Source organism: Centroberyx affinis, unplaced genomic scaffold, assembly GCF_046629955.1.
Source record: "Centroberyx affinis isolate AG114_WGS23_722 - 3 ecotype Tasmania unplaced genomic scaffold, CSIRO-AGI_Caff_v1 ptg000283l_1, whole genome shotgun sequence".
NCBI lineage: Eukaryota > Metazoa > Chordata > Actinopteri > Beryciformes > Berycidae > Centroberyx > Centroberyx affinis.
The window spans coordinates 418,890-442,294 of NW_027278962.1; the positions used below are offsets into that span (position 1 = coordinate 418,890).

The 23,405-nt window shown below is 43.2% G+C and overlaps 3 protein-coding genes across 5 annotated transcripts; 2 read left to right on the forward strand and 1 right to left on the reverse strand.

Annotated features, from left to right (window-relative positions):
• The first annotated feature begins 4,817 nt into the window (after positions 1-4,817).
• caprin1b (cell cycle associated protein 1b) lies at positions 4,818-12,969 on the forward strand. Of its 2 annotated transcripts, none has more exons than XM_071513923.1 (18): positions 4,818-4,943; positions 5,567-5,731; positions 5,873-5,935; positions 6,031-6,117; positions 6,217-6,455; positions 6,565-6,647; positions 8,535-8,708; positions 8,814-8,866; positions 8,969-9,052; positions 9,314-9,484; positions 9,964-10,072; positions 10,224-10,285; positions 10,387-10,479; positions 11,044-11,190; positions 11,552-11,705; positions 11,941-12,120; positions 12,215-12,321; positions 12,416-12,969. In XM_071513923.1, exons 2-18 carry the CDS (start codon positions 5,567-5,569, stop codon positions 12,500-12,502), a joined length of 2,058 nt encoding a protein of 685 aa, XP_071370024.1. In that variant the 5' UTR covers positions 4,818-4,943; the 3' UTR covers positions 12,503-12,969. The 2 variants fall into 2 exon arrangements, with proteins under 2 accessions (XP_071370024.1, XP_071370032.1); XM_071513931.1 differs by having other exon boundaries at positions 11,944-12,120.
• A 399-nt stretch (positions 12,970-13,368) lies between these two features.
• nat10 (N-acetyltransferase 10) lies at positions 13,369-20,457 on the forward strand. The gene is made up of 29 exons (XM_071513857.1): positions 13,369-13,488; positions 13,697-13,829; positions 13,982-14,073; positions 14,160-14,331; positions 14,424-14,546; positions 14,646-14,707; positions 14,810-14,924; positions 15,035-15,142; positions 15,402-15,535; positions 15,638-15,731; positions 15,816-15,914; positions 16,020-16,156; positions 16,271-16,395; positions 16,502-16,652; positions 16,772-16,868; positions 16,985-17,101; positions 17,474-17,575; positions 17,672-17,746; positions 17,850-17,966; positions 18,127-18,260; positions 18,346-18,394; positions 18,500-18,596; positions 18,700-18,807; positions 18,896-19,068; positions 19,159-19,278; positions 19,405-19,503; positions 19,605-19,678; positions 19,790-19,870; positions 19,953-20,457. Exons 2-29 carry the CDS (start codon positions 13,716-13,718, stop codon positions 20,095-20,097), a joined length of 3,114 nt encoding a protein of 1,037 aa, XP_071369958.1. The 5' UTR covers positions 13,369-13,488; positions 13,697-13,715; the 3' UTR covers positions 20,098-20,457.
• Positions 20,458-20,608: 151 nt separating this feature from the next.
• mapda (N6-Methyl-AMP deaminase) lies at positions 20,609-23,394 on the reverse strand. Of its 2 annotated transcripts, XM_071513893.1 has the most exons (10): positions 23,277-23,394; positions 23,037-23,167; positions 22,669-22,729; positions 22,458-22,545; positions 22,289-22,370; positions 21,954-22,080; positions 21,793-21,873; positions 21,563-21,701; positions 21,368-21,468; positions 20,609-20,815 (listed from the first exon to the last, which is right to left on the reverse strand). In XM_071513893.1, exons 1-10 carry the CDS (start codon positions 23,319-23,321, stop codon positions 20,624-20,626), a joined length of 1,047 nt encoding a protein of 348 aa, XP_071369994.1. In that variant the 5' UTR covers positions 23,322-23,394; the 3' UTR covers positions 20,609-20,623. The 2 variants fall into 2 exon arrangements, with proteins under 2 accessions (XP_071369994.1, XP_071370000.1); XM_071513899.1 differs by lacking the exon at positions 21,793-21,873.
• Positions 23,395-23,405: the final 11 nt, after the last annotated feature.

Below are 23,405 nucleotides of genomic sequence, written 5' to 3' on the forward strand. Positions count from 1 at the left end.
GTCCCATTACTTGTCTTAATTTACCAAGGCTTCACATTACAAGCTGGCTAGTGATAAACTGCTGGAATAAAACACAGGGCTATTATAATGTGAAATATTCCAGCTCTTATGAAGGTTTTCTTTGAGAGAAATGAATGCAATGATATTTCCACATAGTTTGTATCCCCACAGCCGTCCTTTTAAAACCCGAGCTGCTGCGGAGCCATCCTCTTATCTGCTGCCAGTGCCTCGGGGCTGCCTGCAGGAGGGAGGATAGAGACAGCAGTTGGACTGGGCAGGGAGATAAAGCACCTCACTCCGGTGGCCAGAATCAGTTCTTCAGCCAGATGCAAGGAAGGTCGCGGGCAAACTCTAAAATATAGGCTGAATGCACCCTTGGGCGAGACAGTTGTTGGGCTGTGTAGGCTCAGTGGATAGATACCAAGCTAAGAAGGCCCAGGAGCAAGGTGAGCATGGCACTGTCTTGTGCCAACTGCATAGAAAGCAGAGCAACTCGACAGAGATGAAACTCAAACTACAGATTCTTCAAACGAAAAACATTTTCCTAGACAGGATTATTTGATTGGGTATATTCCTTTGTTTTGGTACAACACCATAACAAAATGCAAGGGCCACAGTGTGTTTGTTAGTCTCATCATCACTGACCAAAAGAGCCATTCATTTTACTTTACAGGTTGGTACAATAATGTCTCATCCCTCAAATTTCTCATAATGCACAAATGCCAAGGCTCAAAAAGCAGCTTATGACACAAGAGAAACAAGAGAAGAGAAAGTCGGTGCTGATATGATACCCAAGTCATCCACTACATCCTGTGGAGCTGACAGAGAAGGCCCAGAGGATGTGCAGTTGGCGAGCAGAGATGAAGCTTTCCTGGGGGTGGGGGGGTGGGGGGTGTGTGTGTGGGGGTGGGGGGGGTACGCTCTGCATTCACTTCCTACCCCCCATGATGGCACCCCTCTCATGGCTTTCCAGATAGGCAGGCCGACTCCAGATGGTTCAGCGTGATAGGAGTAACGAGGCTTGCAGCTCACCATAAAAACTTGCTTGTTGTCATTAGGCGGGAAAGGCCTTATCTGCCTCTTAAGGCTTCCTAAATGTCATCAGAAAGGAGGTGCAGCCTGCACATACGGTGCGCTTTACTGTAGACTTGACATTAACATGCGGCCGCTCCTCTACAGCCTACAGCAGGGAAAAAAAACATTTGAAAGCACGGTGTCTTGATTTGAATTGTGCAATGTTTTATATAAGACTTCTAGGTAGAAAGTTGATCATTAATGTTACATTATAGGGTCCACAGGCATTTTTGTTTCCATCTTTATTCCTGTCTAACATGGGATTTGGGGAACAAACAGTTAAGAATCTAGCCAACCTTTTGGGAAGTGGTGTCACTCATGTCCAGCTTCCTGTTTTGACTGTTTGGTATTGAGCGCATTATGGAGTTGAAGGCAGAGTGGAATTTGAGGGCAAGTGGAAAATGAGGGTCAGTACTAAGCAAAATATACTAAAACAGCTATTGTTCCCCTCTTTCATCATCCAGCGATAGATGAGATTTTAAAGGTTGTTAGGTTGCAGGATACAGTATGATGTCACTGATAACCAAGTGAAACACCATCTAGTTGAATCATAAGAGGTGTTGCTTGAAATAGTTTGCTCTCTCCTAATTAGAGGTAGAACAAAGATGGTCATCCATCACAGACTATCTAAACACAGACTTGCAGGCCCATTTCCTGAAATAAGAGAGCTCTGGACATGGTGTTGACTCTTTGATAGCACAAACTCTGGAACAGCAATAGCTAAACTACCACTTCCCGTCTAATCTGCAGTGAAGTGATAATTGGCTACTGTTTCAGAGCCGTGCCTCTGAACCCTCCACAGGTCCACAAAGGTGGAAAGGTTTTATTGTTCACTGTTGCCACATGGGTGTGAGCAAGAGAGCTGTGAGTATGAAGTTTATGGCTAGATACAAGGGTCAGAGGTCAAACGAAAAACCACCCTGATTCTCCTGTTAGAAATGGCTGGCGGACTGTGTTGTTGTTGTTCGACTGAAATACAGCAGGCTGCGGAAATGAGTCACTCGTTGAAAGGGAGCTTCACTTACCCTTGGGATCCTCCCATAATCAGTATTATCCCTGAAAGAAAACACACTTTCAATGGAGCAGCGCAATCAAAGAGCAGTGCAGCCATGTTAACTGCTTCCTGTATTTGCCAAAGCAAACTCCATGCAAGTTGGTTCCACATTCTTAAGACTTCTGGTTAGTTTGCTCTCTTTTAGACATTGACGCAAAATATGTGAAGTGAAAACAGAAGAATGTGTGTGAGCAGTTCCAAAGATATCAGAAGAGTAAGATCACCACATGGATCCAGATTGAAGCAAGCAGGCATGGAAACAAAAGGCTAAACGCTGATGATGGCTGATTGCTGAAACACATCCCGCTGTTATTCATACCTGCTGCCAATGCAATAAAAAAGATGAATACGGATATTATCCAAGAGTGCTGGTATTTTCCTCTACTATGGAAACAAAAGGCCTCATCAAAAGAATAGTTCTGAGTTGGGAAATTATTCTCTGACTCATTTTGTATTTGTGTGATTTGTGTGTGTGCCTGTGCCTGTGTGTGTGTGTGTGTGTGTGAGAGGGTTCTACAATTAGATTAGTCAATATCCTAATAGTATTTTTAGAGGCCAGTCTATCCAGAGAAATGGATGGTCAGCCTACACAGGACAGGGTCAGAGGTGTCTCATATAACTGGACATTTCTCCTCACCCATTTACTTAATCAGGAAGTGTTGATCACTCTGCTGTGCTTTACTGCCACCTGCTGATGCAACTAAACAAAGACATTTCCAGGCATAAGCTAATGGGTGCAGTGGGATGATACTGTGTGATTTAACCTGGCATTTCTCAATTACTCCATTATTCCACTTGGGAGCTTATACCATTTATATTTCATTATTTAATTATTTAATGCATTCTCAATATGGCAAAATAGGGATTGCATCTTTAAAGTTACAGTCAGCAATTAAAGATTCATTCAAGTGTTTCTTGAGGATATTACTGGGTAATTACAGGATATGGCTTGCAGATGTAAAAACAAGCCCTCTCAACTGTAATTGAGCATATACAGGTCTATTTTACTCCAATTGTAACAAGCTTTGTCAATATAAAGAAGATGTTCACTTTCATTTCCCTAAAACAGATTGCTGGGTGGGCGATTTCCCCAGCTGGTCTGGGGATTCAGACTAGCGACCTTCCAGTCATAATCTGGTTTCTTCATTTACATTTTGGTTAGCATCAGAAACGAGGCCTTTAAAGAAATGAGGCCTTTAAAGTAGCAAATTAATAAATGAAATGAGGAGTGTAGCTAGGAATTATGGGCTGGAAGTGACTCTGGACCCCCTCCACTTTCCTCTCGTCCTTTCACCACCATTACTCCATCTAGCTATGACAAACATCTGTGTCTACCCATCCGCAACTCAAACTCACCTCCACACATTCATTTATTGATCAATTATCACACATGTCCCTGATTGAGATTATGGGTTTGGGATGAAGATAATATAGTAGCAAAACACCTAAGAACTTGCATGCTGGAATTTACATTTTCAGAACACATTCCCAGCCTGTGTCCTCAATTTAAATTCACAGGAAAGATTTACAGATATGCAAGTCAATATTTGAATGAATGGAATAGATGCTGCAAATGTGCAATAAGATAATTACTCAAATTCCCTGGAAAAAAAAAACTGCAACAGCAGATTTGAGAAGTTGAAATCACAGAGCTGTACTTGTTCTGGAAAAATATATTCAAGAATAAAATACATTTGAGAAAACATATTACAAGTTTACAGATTCTATTCCATTCATTCAAATATTGGCTTGCACATTTGTAAATAGTAAATTAATTTAGTGTTAGTGTAAAAACATGCAAGTTCTCAGATGTTTTGCTACTATAATGCCTTCATAGTTTTGGGCACTACCCTGACAGCTAATCGTCATAACCAAACTTTTACCAGTAGTCTTCTGTTAAAAATCTGTCTAGTGAGGAAGGTTTTGTTTTATTCTGCACAGGAAACCTAGCCAGATGTTATTCCTGCTTGTTTCAGACAACCCAACAGTTGCTGTATCATATGTTAGATCAAGTTTTATTTGTTTGCAGTTTTGTATATTTCAGCCAAACCTTGTTTCAAAATCAGAGTAGTGTGGAATCAAAGTACAAAGCCTTTATATATATGCACTTGAAGACCACAAAGGCATTTTAATCCAGATAGTTTGGGGGCTCTGGGTAGTCAGGACCCCGATTCCCCCTCTATGGCCCCCAGAATGAGCCTACAGGCCGGGGGGCTGAATGAGTAAGTGTAACAGCAGTTTCAGATGCTCTGCTGCCCACTTTCATGTTGAACTTGAACTTCATACTGATGTGGAAAAAAAAAAGATTCTCATGACTAATCAGTTGTGTAGCACCCATGTCAACCGGCAGAGATGGGATAGTTCAAGCACAAAAGATTCTATGGCATGGGGATCGAGATAAAATAGCCTAATCAAAGCTAATGATTTTGCAGATTTTTTGCCAAGAGGGTGTACACAATTTTGCCGGTCCACCAACAATAACTTCGAAATGCATTATTATTGCAAATCTACTCAAACATGAAACATATAAACTAATAAGCTTTTCTTTGATATATAAACGTAATTGTTAATTAACCTATACCGTTATTTGGGGTTTTGTTTGTACTCCATTAGTCGGGCATATCTTTGACAGCTAAAAAGGGACCTTCGCCTTTATAAAGAGTTTCTTCGCCTTTCGAACCGTCTCAGTTGTCGGTGAGGCCGGCGGGGCGGATCCCACACTAGAGTGAAAGAGAAAATAAAGCAACACAATAATAATACTTGGCTATTTCATTTATTTCGCTAGCAAGCTCCCCTGTGGATATATAACATAAAGGTGGGTAAATCTGGAGCCGTGTATCTACGGTAGCTTGCTGGCTGGCCGCTAGCACACGCTGCTATACTGACAAGTAAGCTAGCTGTGCGTGAAGATGCTAAGTCAAGGGTCTGTGCTAACGTTAGTGCGGCCAGGGCCATTTTACCAACCGAGTGACAACACCAGCTAACTGACCTCTCTACTATCAGAGCTGGTCTGTAAATTAGTGGCTGTTCAGCCTGCTGGTACCGGGCGCCTGTAGCAACTATAACTGAAAACGTAGTTACTTTCTGGGTCTTGAGATTGGCATCTTTCTCGCATAGTTATAAGAAATGTGAAATTTCATGATTGAGTGATGCTAGAAATGTTGCTAACTATCTAGCTGGCTGAAGAAATCAAAGCCACTACATTTTGCAATCTGACGTTTCCCTAAAATGCTGTCTTCCTTAATCCCAGTGTAGCATTTGTTTCTAACTTTTTAACAGCTGTACAGTCTGTCCAGAGATGGCTTTGACTAAAGTTATGATCCTAGCACTCATACCCATATTTGCAAACTCTTGTGATGGTAAAATGTCATTTTCATATAGCAAGTCTCTCTTCTTCTACCAGAATTTTATGTACCAACCCTTTCCTTTAATTCACAGATGCCCTCAGCGATGAACGGTAATAGGACAGTGCAGTCCGCCAGCCCAGATGTGGGATCCGCTCCAGGGTCAATGGGCCAAATTGGGTTTGGTGGACAGTCCGAGGTCTTGAAGCAAGTACTGGGTATTATCGAAAAGAAGGGTCGCAACATGGAGAAGAAAAAGGTGAATATTAACACAGTGTCCTATTCAGAAACAATCAATAGCTAAAGCGGCCAAGTAAAACTGAAACACCAACTACACAAAGCTGTTTGATAAGTGTGAAAATGCGGCACCTCTTCATTCCATGTGAACGTTCTGCTACAGGGCAAACTGGATGATTATCAAGCCAGGAAGAATAAAGGAGAGCGTCTCAATCAGGACCAGCTGGTGGGTACACACAAGCCTTCATCATATTGGCCACAAGTTATTCTGCCATTAGATTGCAAACTGCAAGTAATGTAATTTCTCCTTCCTCTTTTCAGGAGGCCCTGTCCAAATACCAGGAAGTCATGAATAACTTGGAGTTTGCCCGGGAGTTGCAGAAGAGCTTCCTTGCATTGGGACAAGATGTAAGGATGACTCTGGTCTTCTAAAAATGTTCCTTCAGAGTGGTGCCACTCTGGCTTTTATTAACATGACTGTGTGTGGCCCCTGTATGTCACCATCAGATTCAGAAGGCGGTGAAGAAGACTGCGCGGCGGGAGCAGCTGCAGCGAGAGGAGGCAGAGCAGAAGAGGTTGAAGACGGTTCTGGAGCTCCAGTTCCTCCTGGACCGACTGGGCGATGACACTGTGCGACAGGAACTGAGGCAGGGAGTCGGGGGGTCCCCACTACTTACAGATGCAGACCTCACTGCTCTGGATGAGTTCTACAAGTTAGTGGGGCCAGACCGTGACCAAAACATCAGGTTGGTCTAAGGCATTATTATCTAGATTGATTGGGATGCAAAGGACCTTTTTTTTTTTAAATAAATAAATAAATAACGGGATGGATACAACTTATCTCTACACTCACAGGTTGGCTGACCAGTATGAAGAAGCATCTGTACACCTTTGGGACCTGCTGGAAGGGAGGGACAAGGCTGTGGTAGGAACAACATGTAAGTCAAATGGAATTTGGATCAATATTTCCACATGGTTGCAAGCTATGCTTGGGTTAATTTCTTGCTTTGGCCAATAATTTCCAGTTCAAGCAATAATTTATAACCCAATTTTTAGTTCTGATTAAAAGGGCATTTAGTATTAAAGACAAACTGTCTTTATTTAGTTGCCCAGCTGGTGGTGAACATTTTGGCAGGAAGTAGAATCAGATGGCTGGTGACACAGCAACCAGAAGACAAACAATTCTTCAAGTTTTTGTTTTGTAGAAGCTGGCTTTAACTCAACTGTCACATAATTTTTTGTGCTGGATAATCCCGTGGCTAGAGAGGTAGAGGCCGTGGTGCTAACTGCCACAGGCAATACGAGACAAAGATTTTTTGCATTATGCCTTCAGGAGCCTTCTCGTGATAATATATGCCATAAAACATTCCTTATCTGTTAGTGTAGCATGTGCATTGGTGTTGTGTCAATGCAGCGTGTGTGCAGTGCTGCGATGTGAATAATCAGGGCCTGGGGATATTGGAGTGCTGCATTCTCAGCGGTCTGGCCTTGGGACTCACACAGACTGCTGCATTCTGCTTGGGGGCTGAGCGCTGTGGGCTTATCCTGACTCAGCAGTGGGGCAGGGTGCCAGTGGGCCTTGTCGCCTGTGGTTCCACTGGCCAGTTCTCTGGAGCCACGTAAGGATATTGGTGACCCAGTTCAGTGTAACGACACCAGCCAACCCCTTCACCTCAGCAAGGAGATCTCAGTGGATGACTCAGGGTGATATTTATTCAGGCAGCAGTGGACCTCTTGGCTTGAGACATTGGCAGCAAAGGAAATAACGTTGACCTGCTTTGTCTGAACCACCAAAAGTGAAAAGGCCTGGGCTAGCTGAAGAACTTTTCCAGTGTTTTATGACTTTTCCCTTCCAGTATTTTCGCATACTGGCCAGTTCGAATTCCAGGTCATCATAATGATTATTGTAGCATATTTGGAATCTCATCAGTCAATATGTAAGAAATTCAAGCCACTGTTGGCCTTTCACTCTTTCAGTCATGAATCAAGATTCACACTCATGTTGCTGTAATTCTCTGAGTCAAGGAAAGCTATAGCAGAGTCTACTATACACACAGGATATTTGTGTAACTCTGATTGTATGTACACTAAGGTTTCCTTAAAATGGTATCATCCATTTGAAATATTTTTTTCATGCTGTTACATCTAAGATAGTAAATACTGAAAGTGGAATCAAAGTATAAAAAACACTTTTCCCGTGACAGTTGAGTTATGGCAATGCATTTGAAATATTTTTTTCATGCTGTTACGTCTAAGATAGTAAATACTGAAAGTGGAATCAAAGTATAAAAAACACTTTTCCCGTGACAGTTGAGTTATGGCAATTTGGTGTTATTCCCACTGTTATAGCTGTCACCGTAGTTATTGAGTTGTGACTGGTTAGTTGCATAACTGCTTCCCTGTTGGTCAGGTTAAGCTGTGGGTGTCCACAAAAATCTCAAGTCTGAACATGTGCTGAATGAACCCCAGCCTTGCTGAGCATGTGATGTTTCTGAATTGGCCACTGAGACCAAAGATGAAACCATTTTATCACTTGTTGGCTTTTTGATAAATTGTGAGCTTAGAATTCTGAGGTTATCTGACTTTTTTGTAATCAAAATTGAGTTATCCACATATTCATAATCTTTGAATGTTACTTTATGCTTATGTGGTACTATTTTATAAAAAAAAATAACCTTTTAAATATTTAAAAAGATTGGAGTTCCAAGCTCATGAAATGTTAAGTGATGTCAAGATTAATGTCACATAGTAAATACGATGATTGGATGTTGGCTTCAGTGGCTTGAGGTTTCATTAAATTGATGGCCGTCTTATTCCTCTGCCAGACAAGGCACTGAAAGAGACTTTGGACCAGGTGCTGCTGAGCGGATACTTTGACCGGGTTCCAGCTCACCAAAACGGGGTGTGTGAGGAGGAAGAGGAGGAAGAGCCAGCAGCAGCAGTAGCAGCAGCGGTAGTCGTCGAGTCGTCAGAAGCAGAGGAGCAGACTGTTGAAGCAGGTCATTATCCTTCTCCGAAATCCAACATGTTATTTTTAAATCCTAATTTAATCAAGCAATAAAGATATCAGTACTGCATTCTCTAAATTGTTTGTCTCTTCACAGAAGCTGAAATAATTGAGGAGTACATAGAGCCCATTGAGGTGGAAGCCACAGAGGTGAGATGAATTGCCCTCTTGTCATTGAACTCATGGGGCTGATTTTGTTTTTTCTTTCCTTTAGTACTGTGCTGATTTGTGATGGCCTGTCCTTTTCTCCAGTTTGTAAACAGACAGTTCATTCCAGACGGCACATACAGCGGCAGTGAGAAGGAGCAGGGCGATGAGTGGACCACAGAAACAGAGGTATGCTGCAGGGATGTTATATTTCTAGGATTTTAAGTTTATGTGTTTCTGTATTGTGTTCCTGATCATTTTACAAATTCTTCTGATTAGGACTTATTTTGCATCCTAAAGCAATCTGTGCTCAAATAACCTCTAAGTCAACTGCATAGGAAGTTCCATTTGGGTTAGTGTGGTTACAGTGCATCAGTGAGTCATAGCAACCTAAAACTTTTTTTTTCCCCCCGACACGCATCTTTCTCATTCTCTCTCTTCCGCTCTCAGGCAGTCAGTGCGATGCAGCAGCAACCTGTGCAGCCTGCCCCGCCCCCTGTCGCCATGGATACCCACCCGTTGAACTTAGCCTCTCCTGTGCCGCCCACTGACCCCATGGTCAGGAAGCAGGTAGTGCAGGACTTAATGGCACAGATGCAGGGAACGTACAACTTCATGCAGGTGAGGAGCTGTGCTATAGATGACTCTGTAGTATAGATGCTTAGCATGGTGCTAACCACATGCACTTTCTCACAGGGATGGGACGATATGCTTATCTCATGATACGATTCGATATGTGATATGGAGTCTACGATTCGATACAACCACGATATAGTGTAATAAATAAAAGTTCAATGACAACAAAGTGTGACTGTGCAGATTTATGTTTATTTCTGAGCCACAAATCTTTCTAGCAATGGAATTGGCTTGCTAGAATCTAAACAACAATTTAAAAATGTCATTACAAGGTCCAAATAATATCATTTGGATGGAGAGCTTGTGAAATTGTGATGGGCAAGCTGTCTAATTTGTGATTACTACAGCAGAATAAAATGGAACTAATATCAAGATTCATTTTTCTGCCCCACGATACGTGTTGACACATTTTTATATTGTGATATATTGAATTTTGATACATTGTCTCATCCCTACTTTCTCAGGACTCAATGCTGGAGTTTGACGGACAGCCCATTGACCCAGCCATTGTATCAGCCCAGCCCATGAAACCCGCTCAGAACATGGATATGCCTCAGATGGTGTGTCCCCCAGGTAAGATTTACAAGTTTAACCTGGTAGTCCATAAACTACATATGTAAACTCAGTTCTGGTTTCGTATAGGTGTCTTTTTGTAAATGTGGCATTCGAGAGATTCAAATGGGTTTTCTAGTTCATAAGGGTGCGATGCTCCATCTCTTCTCAGTTCACCCAGAGTCCCGGCTATCGCAACCCAACACTGTTCCTGTCCAACCTGAGCCCACACAAGTGAGTATTCAAACATGAATAGACAATACTGACACTCTATTTACCAGTAAGAAATCTTTAATAAAATAAAATGTTTTAATATCTACTCTTCCTATCCTCAGGTCCCTATCGTCTCCCCCACACCGCCCCCCATGTATCAGACCTCGCACACACCAGATCCTCGACCTTCAACAGAATCCATCGACCCCATCCAGGTAAACCATTTTGACCAAGACTTTCAGTGGGCTCATCACATAGTCACAGTTAACAATTGCACTGTACTGTAATGAAGAGCATACCTTGTCTCAAACTCTTAATTCTCAATGCATCAAATTTAAATCATTAATTCATGGTCAGTTATTTGAGACTTAGTCATGTCAGAAAAGCTATCCAAAGCTATCCACTATTTTACAGGTCAGGAAAGTGAAAAAAATAAGGGAAAATAGATGTGTTCAGTCACAATACATAATACATTTCAGGTAGCTGTAGACCCAAAAGTATTTCACTTATTGTAATATGTTAATACAAGAATGTTCTTTAGCTATAGAGTGATATGGCCTAGCTGACAGTCAGTGCCCAGTCACAGCAGCAGCATACATCGTATTAAACACCAACCCAAATCTTTAAATCCAAACAAGTACTGAATTTTGAATTGGAAATATGAGGCCTGCACTTCATGAATGAAGTTTAAAAATCTTACAAATCCATTGATGTACATTTTGGAACCCGATATAAAATTTAGGTTGTGTATCTAACATGCTGTGTCCCCTCTTCGTCAGACCTCCATGTCCTTGTCGTCGGAGCAGCCTCCACCCTCTACAGCTCTCCCCCCTGCCTCCCAGACACAGGTTTTCCAGCCGGTTTCCAAAGCTCCTCACAGCAGTGGCATCAATGTCAACGCAGCACCATTCCAGTCAATGCAGACAGTAAGACACCTGTCATAACGCTTGTGTCCCCATTTTAGTCAAACCTGCTCAACAAATACTAATACTACCATATAATAACTGTGTTAAAATCAGAGTTTTTAAGGTTATTCTATGACATGAGCATCTGGCCAGCCGTATAGAGGAACTTTGCATTGCAGCAGCAGAGCATTGACCCAAAATAGAAATGCATTAGCCACCATGAAATCCTTAAATGCCCTCTGATAATATTGAGATTTTATGGCTTTGTAGCCAAGCGGCGACATCCAGGAAGTAATGAGTAATGGATTTAACTTCTAATGAGCCTGTGACCTTTCCTCTAGTTTCAGTTTTAATACAATGTGGCTCTTTGTTCGGCACTCAGGTGTTCAACCTCAACGCCCCAGTCCCGCCAGCTAATGAGACGGAGGCTTTGAACCAAGCGAACCAGTACCAGAACAGCTACAACCAGGGCTTCAGCAGCCCGTCCCAGCATCCTGTGGAGCAGACAGAGATGCAGCCAGAACAACTGCAGTCTGGTGAGCAGAGATGGGGGAAGATTCCTCGATCGCTCATTTATTCGTTCTTTTGTTTGTTTTCTTTCTCACTTGATTGTGACAGGCAGATCTCCCTGAGATTAGGGGATTCCAGTTAGACTGCATTTTTAGAAATCATTTAATCCTTCATCACTCCATGCTTGTTCTGCATTCCATGACCTACTCCAGAGATTGACTTGCTCCTGTTGCATGGTACCCACCCCCATGTTTTTTTCAGTAGTTGGTGCCTTCCATTCCCAAGACCAATCAGGAGGCCATCAGCAGCCTTCCCAGCAGGGCCCAGGCTTCAGCCGGCAGACTCAGTCCTTCTACAACAGCAGAGGCATGTCGCGCGGCGGGCCCCGCAACGCCAGGGGCATGATCAACGGCTACAGAGGCTCGTCTAATGGATTCAGAGGTAGACGGTCACAAACCACAGGCACACATTAAATGATTGTTTTCATTGAGAGTTTGAGCAGAAGCGTAACTTTAAACCCTTCCTGTTTTTTCAGGTGGTTATGACAGCTATCGCCCTCCCTTCGCCAACACTCCAAACTCGGGATACGGACAGACCCAGTTCAGCACGCCTCGGGATTACTCAAACGGGAATTATCAGCGGGTAAAGATACACTCTGACTTCTCATTCCCCCCTGCTCATGTGATCTTGTTGGGAGTAGTTTCTAAAAATGTTCTGTGTCTCTCTGTTGCTCCAGGACGGCTACCAACAGAACTACAAGCGAGGAGCTGGCCAGGGACCCAGGGGAGTGTCTCGGGGCAACACTCAGGCAATGCGATCCTGAAAGGCCTTTTATATTGACTGTGACTGACTGACTAACTTGCACCACACTGAAAATTCAAAAATCAAGAATGCATTTGCCCCAGCTCACTTGTTATTTTTTTTTTGTTCGTTTATCATCAGTGGTATTTTTCCTGGCTCTTAAATCAAAGTATGCCTGCTTTGATATTTGGAAATATTAAAAATTTTAAGTCTGAACACAAGCTAAGCTGTAAATTCAATCATGGGTTTACGCAAGCATGTGTTACAATGTTCCTGTAAACTTGAAAGATTTCATTTAAGTTATTTTTTTGTATAAAATAAAACGACACCTGCCACTGCTGGTCCAATCCTTGGGAGTATTTTCCCTTTCTCAGCCCTTTTCTTTTGTTTGTCATTTTGGTTCTAAAAAGCGTTTTATTTTCAATGAGCTCCCATTTCCTTGTTTGTAAATTGATGTTGCTTCAAGAGTTTCAATAAAGATGTGTTGCATACCAATGCTTTAGCCTGAAGTTTTTGCAGTACAGTTTAAACTTGTCAGAATCACATACAGCTCTTTGAAAGGAAGGGTGCAAAATATGTAATCTGCTAAAGCCTGAGATGGACAAACTTTTGTCCTAATTTTTGTTGTTCTGTCCTTTATATTGTTGTGTTGCTTGAAAGTGCAATTTAGCCACATCAGAGGCTAGATAATTTCCCAGTGCGAAATAAGCAAAGAAATTTAGATTAATTGTGTAATCGCATAGATTACAATGCGCATTATTGATTTGGTTTTGTACTTTGTTTGCTACGGACATGAAAACGATCTAACTCAGGCCAAAGCGGAGGCGGCTATTTGAGGAACGTCGCGCAGTTTTGACGTCATATCGGGGGTCCTCCACTAACTGGTGTCTCCACGTGAGAGTATCAACAGCATGATGGCTGGCATGTAACTTCTGCCTTCCGTGTCTTCTAATGTTGGGATTTTTTTTATGAGGATTAAAGCACCAACGAATTTGTCTGTAACGCAAGGTAAATATTTTAAACGACAGAATGGAGAGGGTTTTACTTGATGCTCTTTCTCCCTGTAGTCTAGCAGGTTTATCGGCCCTTCCTATCATTTGTTTTGACTGGATATGCTAACAGTTTGATCCTTGTAACTCTCTTGACAGGAGTTCATCTATGACTGCAACTGTGCGGCTGTTTCACTAATCTGTTGTCAACGTTACTTTTCTCTTAGTATTATAATTTAAGAGAAGATGGCGACATTTCGGAAGAAAGTGGACAATCGGATTCGCGTCCAGATAGAGAATGGTGTGGCTCTGCAGCATCGCACCATGTTCGTGGTGGTGGGAGATCGAGGGAGAGATCAGGTAAATGGTTATCTTCACACTGCACTGTTTTCCCCGTGGATATATGCTTTTTATACCACGGTAGCATTGCGCTTGTTACTGCTGTCACAGAGGAGTGTCATTGAGCAGCAACCCAATTCTTCATATCTCCTCACTCACTTTCTCTCATCCAGGTTGTCATTCTGCATCATATGCTGTCTAAAGCTACTGTCAGAGCACGACCCTCTGTACTGTGGTGCTACAAGAAAGACCTTGGCTTTAGCAGGTGAATATAAACGCCTGTTGTTCATAATTCATTGTATTAAAAGGAGAGGGGGTTTGATCTCGTGTCACGTATGATTTCATCAACAGCAATCGAAAGAAGCGCATGAGGCAGCTCCAGAAGAAGATTAAAACAGGCACTCTGAACCTGAAGCAGGACGACCCGTTTGAGCTCTTTGTCGCCGCAACCAACATCCGCTACTGTTACTACAATGAGACGCATAAGATCCTGGGAAACACTTTCGGCATGTGCATCCTACAGGTGAGCCTTACGCCCGTATGGCTGTTCACTAACAGAAAGTTGATACTCTCAGGTGTTTTTAAGCTGTTTCTTTTGTGCTCATTGTCGTTCAGGATTTTGAAGCTCTCACTCCCAACCTCCTGGCGAGAACTGTGGAAACTGTTGAAGGAGGTGGTATAGTGGTCATACTGCTGAGGACAATGAACTCCCTCAAGCAGCTGTACACAATGACTATGGTAAGTCCACACCCTGTTCCATCTATATGCTTGTCATCCTCTTTGGCTTCTCTGTGCAAAACACTTAACTGAAGACTGCTGTGGCTGCTTTTCCTCCAGGACGTGCACTCTCGATACCGGACTGAGGCCCATCAGGACGTGGTGGGAAGGTTCAATGAGAGGTGGGTTCTCTTCAGGCTTTTATGGGCATTTGGAATATTTATTAATTGGTAGAGGGAAAGAAAATGTAATAGTATGATTAAGTTTGCCTTCGCTATTTCCAGGTTCATTCTCTCTCTTGCATCCTGCAAGACCTGCGTTGTCATCGATGACCAACTCAACATCCTGCCCGTCTCCAGCCACATGGCAAATATCAAGCCTGTTCCTCCTAAGACTCAGGTATTTACAGGCACAAGTGGGCTACATATCAACCAAAGCAAAAGGCACTGTTCACTGGTGTGTTTGTTGTACCCTCACTGATCCCTGACCAGTTCTCTCATCTCCTTCAGGAGGAGGGTTTGTCTCCACAAGAGCAGGAGCTGAAGGATCTAAAGGAGTCTCTTCAGGACACTCAGCCTGTGGGTGTGTTGGTGGAGAGCTGCAGGACCATGGACCAGGTTAGAAGCCTTCAGATGCTATAGAGCTAGATCTTACATTTATATTTAAGCCATTCAGCTGATGCTCTTACCCAGACTGACTTTCAGTGAAACCAGTAAAAAAAAAAAAAAGTAACTTCCTAGATCACCATGATTACAAGCAACCAGTGCTACAGTCAGGACAGTATTCCTGATGGGTTTGAAACGTCAAATATTGTTCTATTTTGTATCAGTCTTGATAATGTAATTTGATAATGTAATTTCTTGTGTTGTTGTCTAGGCCAAGGCAGTGCTGAAGTTCATTGAGGCCATCTCAGAGAAAACCCTCAGGAGCACCGTGGCTCTGACCGCTGCCCGTGGACGAGGCAAATCTGCAGCACTAGGGCTCGCTGTGGCTGGAGCTGTGGCTTTTGGGTACAGATTAGTTTTGATGCATCTTTTAAACTCACAGAAATGTCTCAATTTTGTCTATCATATTGCCTCCCATTGTTGCTAATGGCCTGGCCTTCTTTACAGCTACTCCAATATCTTTGTAACCTCGCCGAGCCCAGACAACCTGCACACCATGTTTGAATTCATCTTCAAAGGCTTTGATGCCCTGCAGTACCAGGTAGGCTGACTGAGTATCTTCTCTGTATCTGTCTGTGTTAATGTCATGGACACATGCCACTTCATATCCCTTTTGCATTTGTAGGAGCATCTTGACTATGAAATCATCCAGTCTTTGAATCCAGAATTCAACAAAGCAGTTGTGCGAGTGAACATCTTCAAAGAGCATCGGCAGACTATCCAGGTAAAAAGGCCCGGACCGGCCTCAAGTCACCACTCACTGCTGTCATGCACAACAATACTTATGTGTAGTCTGTGTGTATGACCTTTGGTGACCTGTGACCAACAGTACATCCACCCAGGCGATGCAGTGAAACTGGGCCAGGCCGAGCTGCTGGTCATTGATGAGGCTGCAGCCATTCCTCTTCCTTTGGTTAAGAACCTGCTGGGACCTTATCTGGTTTTCATGGCTTCCACTATCAATGGGTTTGTAACTTTTTTTTTTGTACACAAATGCTGTGTGTTTGTGGTTATGCAAACCTGCCAATGATAATGAGGATGGTGTGTGTTTTTGATCGCTGTTTTCCTTCATCTGTGCAGGTATGAGGGCACCGGACGTTCTCTGTCCCTCAAACTGATTCAGCAGTTGAGACAGCAGAGTGCAGACAGCCAGCAGAGCATGTCAGCAGAGAACAGGAGCGCCAACACAGCTAGGCTAGCAGCAGGTAGGTGTCCCAGTGTTCAACAAACTACAACAACTATCAGTATTTTACAACGAAAGTGTATACAGTACATTACCACATGCGACTAACCAGTGTCTTGCCTGCACAGCTCGCTCTCTCCATGAGGTTTCGCTGCACGAGGCCATTCGTTACGCCTCCGGAGATCCTGTCGAAAAATGGCTGAACGAGCTGCTCTGTCTGGACTGTCTCAACATTCCTAGGCTCGTTTCCGGCTGTCCCCTCCCTCAGACCTGCGACCTGTATCCTTTATTGGCTTTAAAGGACGTAGCAAAGTTATAGTGCAGACAGACAGTATGTTATGTCTAAATCTAAACACTTGCAGTTTCTTCTGCTGTTGTCCTTAGCCCCGACTGTCCAGGTATTATGTGAACAGAGACACACTGTTCTGTTACCACAAGGCATCTGAGGCCTTCCTGCAGAGGTTGATGGCCCTTTATGTGGCATCACACTACAAGGTGAGATTTTTCATCTGTAATCAAAGACTTCACATTTCCTCAGGGATCATAATGTCAGACAGTGCTGCATCCTCTGCCTGTGTTATTTGCTGACTCGATGCTTTCTCTGGCTCCAGAATTCCCCCAACGACCTCCAGATGCTGTCGGACGCCCCGGCCCATCACCTGTTCTGCCTTCTGCCCCCTGTCCCTCCCACACAGAACTCACTACCTGAGGTCCTGGCTGTGGTGCAGGTAAGACACTTGGGACCCCTCATGTAATATGTGCGTGTGTTTTACGGTGTGCAAGACTCCTTGTCATTCCATGCATTTGAAAACGGCTGGGGGAGCCTTCTCTTATAGGCCCCCCAATAAGTCCAGAATAAAGACCTTTTTATTCAGCACATCCTGCAACCTACCTTAACTCCATATCGGCCATTCCTTTCTTTGTTTACTTCACTACAGTCTGCCTCTGCCATTCACTTAATTCACACATACACAAGCGTTGGCCTCATTTCGTGTTTTAGTTAACCTTGTTTTTTATGTTTTTGTGTCTTTCTGTAAAGTCCTTTGTGACAAACCAGTTTCTTGTCTCGCATATATAATATTCCTTCTTTGATCCTTCAGGTGTGTCTGGAGGGGGAGATCTCACGTCAATCCATCCTGAACAGTCTGTCTAGAGGAAAGAAGGCCTCTGGTGACCTCATTCCCTGGACTGTGTCAGAACAGGTACACATTGCCCACAATATTTTTTTTTTTTTACAAAATCTTCACAGCTGATGTTTCCACATTGCTTTCATGGATCCTCTGCTCTTCTCTTCGCAGTTCCAAGACCCAGAGTTTGGTGGCCTCTCTGGAGGCAGAGTGGTGAGAATCGCTGTCAACCCAGACTACCAAGGGGTAAGAACTTGTGTACATCTTGACCATGCGGATGCTCCAGCTTGTTCACCCCATTTGTTAATGAATCTGCACGTATGTAACTGGGTATCAACCTGTCCAACAGATGGGCTACGGCTCAAGAGCGCTGCAGCTGCTGCAGATGTACTATGAGGGCAAGTTTCCTACCATGGATGAGAACGCACATGCAACCAACAGCGAGATCACCTCCGTCAGCAGTGAGGTAATGCACAGTCAGAGACTTGAAATATACTCATCATCTTTTGAGAGACAGCAGTTCCTCCCATGAAGTGTAACTAGAGTAGAAATACAACTCTTGGCAAATTATACACGCATTATTTTGAATGCTGATAGTAGCTCTCTTGTTGTCACTGGTTGTCCAGGCTGTCAGTCTTCTGGAGGAGGTTCTCACTCCCAGAAAGGAGCTCCCTCCTCTACTGCTGAAGCTGAGTGAGAGACGGGCAGAGAGACTGGACTATCTGGGAGTTTCCTATGGCCTTACCTCACAGCTGCTCAAGTGAGTGTCCCTGCATATGGGGTGGTTGTAAGATTTTTGCAGATTTAGTTTGAAATGTCAACAACTCTTTTTGCAACATTGACAGGTTCTGGAAGAAAGCTGGTTATACCCCAGTCTACTTAAGGCAGACTCCTGTAAGTGTGAAAAACCCTCTTTTTTATGTTTTGAAAAGTTTGTCATCATATTGTTTGTTTCTGTACTTTGTGCTGTTGTCACCCACTGTATTGCTTTGTGTGTAGAATGACCTGACAGGGGAGCACTCCTGTGTTATGCTGAAGGAGTTGAATACAGATGAAGCCCCAGAGCAGGGCCAGTGGCTGTCTGCCTTCTGGAAAGGTGAACTTCCACAACTGTCACACAATTCTTTCTGCACTACATCAAGAGAACTTGTTTGTTTGATCCCAGGATACTTCTGCTGAACAGTTTCTATTTTCCTCAGATTTCCGCCGGCGCTTCCTGTCTCTGCTCTCCTACCAGTTCAGCAGCTTCAAGCCGACCATGGCGCTCAACATCCTGCAGAACAAGAACACCAAGGAGCAGATGAGCAGTAAGACTCCTCTACTTCCCACTCTACACTGATCAAATATCCACAACATCTTACCAGACCTCACCTGACTCGTCTCTGACCTCCACAGCACTCAGTAGCGCTGAGCTCGCAGCCCACTTCAGCCCTTATGACCTCAAACGTCTGGAGTTGTATTCAAGGAGCATGGTGGACTACCACCTCATCATGGACCTGATCCCCACCGTGGCACGCCTGTTCTTCCTCAAGCAGCTGGGAGACGTCTCCCTCTCTGTAGCACAGTGTGTAAGTTTCCCATTGTTTCGGGTCTCTGTTGTTTGTTGCTGTGAACTAACAATTGGTTGCTAGATGTTGACAGTCTGTGTTCCTGTCCAGGCGTTGCTGTTGGGCGTGGGGCTGCAGCACAAGTCAGTGGATCAGCTGGAGAAGGAAATTGAGCTCCCAAGCTCACAGCTCATGGGCCTCTTCAACCGTCTCATCCGTAAATTTGTGCAGGTGAGTTGACGCCCAATCATAATCTTTTGGCAAACATGGTAAAGAGGATGTTATAGTCAGAAACAGTCATAAAACCTACCATTAAAACCATAGTGCCGACTATTATTCTCGCCTTTGCTTTCCTAGATCTTCAGCAGCATCCAAGAAAAAGCTATTGAGGCAGAGATGGTGGCCTCTAAAGACGTTGCCATGGAGCCTACTGTCCGAAGCCTTAATGATGATCTGGTATGTGGTTTCTCATCACTCTCAGGGACCTAATAATATCTTGCCTTTGTTCTCTGAGAGGTTATGTAGAAAAATGACTTGACTTTTCCCTCGCTCACCAGAATGAGGCAGCTAAGGAGTTTGAGGAGAAGCACAAGCAAGACATAGAGAAAGTCAAGGAGATGGACCTTGACGAGTGAGTATGAGAGAGGGAGAGTGGCCTTGGTCATTATTTGTGGAGGTATTTTGCATCGAAGTGACAGGCCGATGCTCTTGGTAGTTGTAACGGTTTGTTATGTTCTTACAGGTACAAGATCCGTGGAAACGATGAGGAATGGGACCAGGTGTTGAAGAAGGCAGGGAGCACGGCTATCGTCAGCATAAAGAGGTGCAGTAACATCCAGAATCTTTGGAAACGATGCATGGTTATTGTAGAAATGTACGATTGTAACGATGTCCTACTCCAACAGCGACAAGAAGAGGAAACTGGATGGGGGAAACCACATAGCAAAACCAGGGGAAGCACAGCATGGGAAACTCAAAAAGAAGGAATTGCAACCTGGCAAATTCAAGAAGAATAAGGACAAGCAAGGCAAATTTGGAAAGAAGCCATGATGACAATAAAAAGTGCTGCACTAATAGGACTGTGTATGGCTACACAGCAGCACCAATGTGGTCTGTATTTTGGAGAAGTCTTAATATCTCCAAAGGAATAAATGGACTTGCAGATATTGAAGAGCTCCCAAAAGACTGTCCGCTGATATTTTTGTATCTTTTACAGTTTATGTATTCTGTGCCCCGAATTCACCGGTATTTTCTTTTATGTGGAAACAAACATGTTTGTTGTTCTGATTTCTTATGTTGTGTGCTACATTCTGTTTTGCCATACTGTCCAAAACCACTCTGCCTCATGAGGTTTGTATGCACCGAGACTGTATATCAGAAAATAAACAAAACACACTTAGTTGTATTAAATAGGGATGGTTTACTTTCCATTAATTAAACACAGTACTTTTACAGTTCCCTTTTAGTTAGGAGGTCGTAATTTCAGGGTAAACGTCTGTAAAAAGTTAACGGAAAGAATTTTTTTTTCAACTTAGAAAACCTGAGGTATATGATTGGCTTTAGGCTCCATTGGAAGTCACTGGAACACTTGAGGCTGTAGTTCCATCCACCTCTGTTTCAGCTGCTGTTTCAGGCTCTCTGGTGCGAAGGTACAGTCTATGGCCTGCTGGGAGAGCTTCCATATGGCTTCACGACTGAGACCAAATGTAGAAGCTGCCAGCTGATATTCCTGAGACAAGTCTGTGCAGAAGACTCCCTTATCATCAGTCTGTAACCCAGCAAAGAATAAAAATCATTTATTACAGCCATTTAAATGTGTCTTTAAGTCACAATGAACCTGCATTTTGAGAGCATATTGTTTCCTTTATGTGATGCATTTCCTCTTGAAACAGGATATTGGGGCGGGACATAACGGGGGGCGGGATCATTCAAAAGTGTAAGCCAATGGGATATCAGTTAGGGATAGTTCAAAAATCTGTGTTGGTTTTATTGCCTTTATAGCCTTTATACGCCTCCTGGTACACAAAGTCACCACTTTGTTTTCCAGAAAGTAACGTAATGACATTTTTCTATAAAAATACACTATCTTTCGTCATTTTTGGGGGGCATAAATTGTCAAATAAGTGTATGGTATGATTGATAGAATGAGCTAAAGACAAAAAACTTTAGTTATTTCAGTATGACTTAAGAATTCTATATAAATATTAATATTTTGCAAAGCTCATCAAAAACCACTGATCAGAAACTGTAAAACTGTATAATAAATGCTTGTAAAAGTGCATCAGGAAGAGGTAGACAAGTGCACAGACAGGAAACTTACACAAATCACACTTGGGTGTCCCAACTGGTACCAGTACTGGAAGTGATGTTGGGAATAACATGACACGGTTTGTCCTTTGACATTCGATGTCAAGCATAGTTCTACAAGAAAAAAAATGGTTTGGAAATCAAGAACCAGATGACACAGGTAAACATATCAATGCAACCCATAATGTGTTTTTCATTTTAATCTTACCCAGCGGAATGTTGTTCTTCACCACTTTGTCAACGAGGCTTTGAGACCCGCCCACTTCAGGATGTAAAAAGGTGCCATGACCGATCCGGTCTGGAGGAAGATTCAGCAGCAAGTCTGACTCCTCCAACTGGGATGGGACCTGAAACAGTTTTTATTGTAATGTCAAAGCAATCTAATCGCAGATGATGTGACTAAAGACAACTCATAATGTCACAGTGTTACGGTCGTACCTCTGAGAGGTGCAGCGCTAGCTTCAGTCCACAGCTCTTGGCCCTCTGTAGGGCAGGAAGTAGATCTTTGCCATGGCCCACCTTAGAATGAAAACCAAGTTAATTAGAACGTGATGTATGGCAATATAATCCAGCAAAATGCCCCAAACAGTCTGACTAACCGTTGGATCCCCACTGAGGTCCAGTCCCACCACCAAACCATCACTGGACAGCATGAAGTCCTCAGCCAGCTTCACAGTCTCCATGGCAACTTCAGTCCCATTCCTGCGGTCAACAGCCACCAGGAACCTTGAAAACATAATGGTCACTTTTAGTATCTCAAGCATTATTGTCAGTACCATTCAAATGTTGGATCAAAATATTATGTAGTCTTATGGTGGCTTTACTTCCTAGTAACTGTGACTGGAGTGTATCAGAATCACAGCAGATACCAACAAAATAAAGTCCTGAAATAGCTGTTATCTCGAAAAATACAAGTGATGCATTGTCAACTCACCTGACATCAATATCCACTCCCTCATTTTTACACTGGTGGATGGCTTTGATGACAGTTTCAACATATCTCCTTCTTGTCAATCCTGATAATTAGACAAGAAAATTGTAATCCTCTTAACTTCAAAAAACAACCACAAAGGCACATATCGCTCTATCTTGGATTTCCTTGCCTGTGTTTTTCTCCTCCCTTGGTGTACTTCTCAGTTCTAAATATTTGACACCATCTGCTGCAAACTCCCTTATAACATCTTTGGCTACCTAGAACAAAAGACAGAAGCCAATATTGTGAATATGGTGAACCTGGGCAAAAAACAAGATAAGAAATAGCAACATTTAAGTTCTTTTTTTTCTTTCTTTTTTTTGCAGACAGACAATCCTTACCATCAGGATATCCTCCTCTGTATCCACCAACTGATGGATGACTTTGAAGACCTGAAAACACCTGCAGACACGCACAATGCTCACATTGTCCAAGAAGAACAAATTCACATTCTGTGTAGGCCCATTCACTGAAGCCCCCCCACTTTGTCAGCCTGCTTTTGTTTTGTCCAGCCAAATATTTGTTTCACATCTGAATACACAGAGACTTTTTGTTTGTTTGTTGATCGATTCTCCATCACCGAACAATAGAATACATGAATGAACGACAGACAGTAGGGTTTTCACGGAGTTCAGCTAGCTAAAGTTACTCGGATTCAAACGCTACTCAGATTCACAAAACACAAAGCCAGACAGATAACGTTACGCACTCGTCCAGTGTCCTCCGCTGGCCGCTACGGATAGCCGTCATGCTGTGTTCAATATTGAGATGCGGTTTGCGGGAGATGAGCTTCTCCATGGTCTGAAAGCTGACGGATCCATTGAGGTGGGCATGAAGCTCCTGGGCGACATTCAAAACGCTGACGTTAGCATGTATTACAAATATAACTCTAAACTCTAAACTCCGACTTCTTCTTCTGATACTTTCCCATCACGTTTTGTTGACTTACCACTTTTGGCAGCTGCCGATAAAACTGATCAGCCTCATTTTCCATTACAAAACAAACCAAAGCATTAGCTACTAGCTAGTCTCTCAAGCCCTGAGTGGTTGCCTGGCGCTGACACCTTGCCCGTGTTTT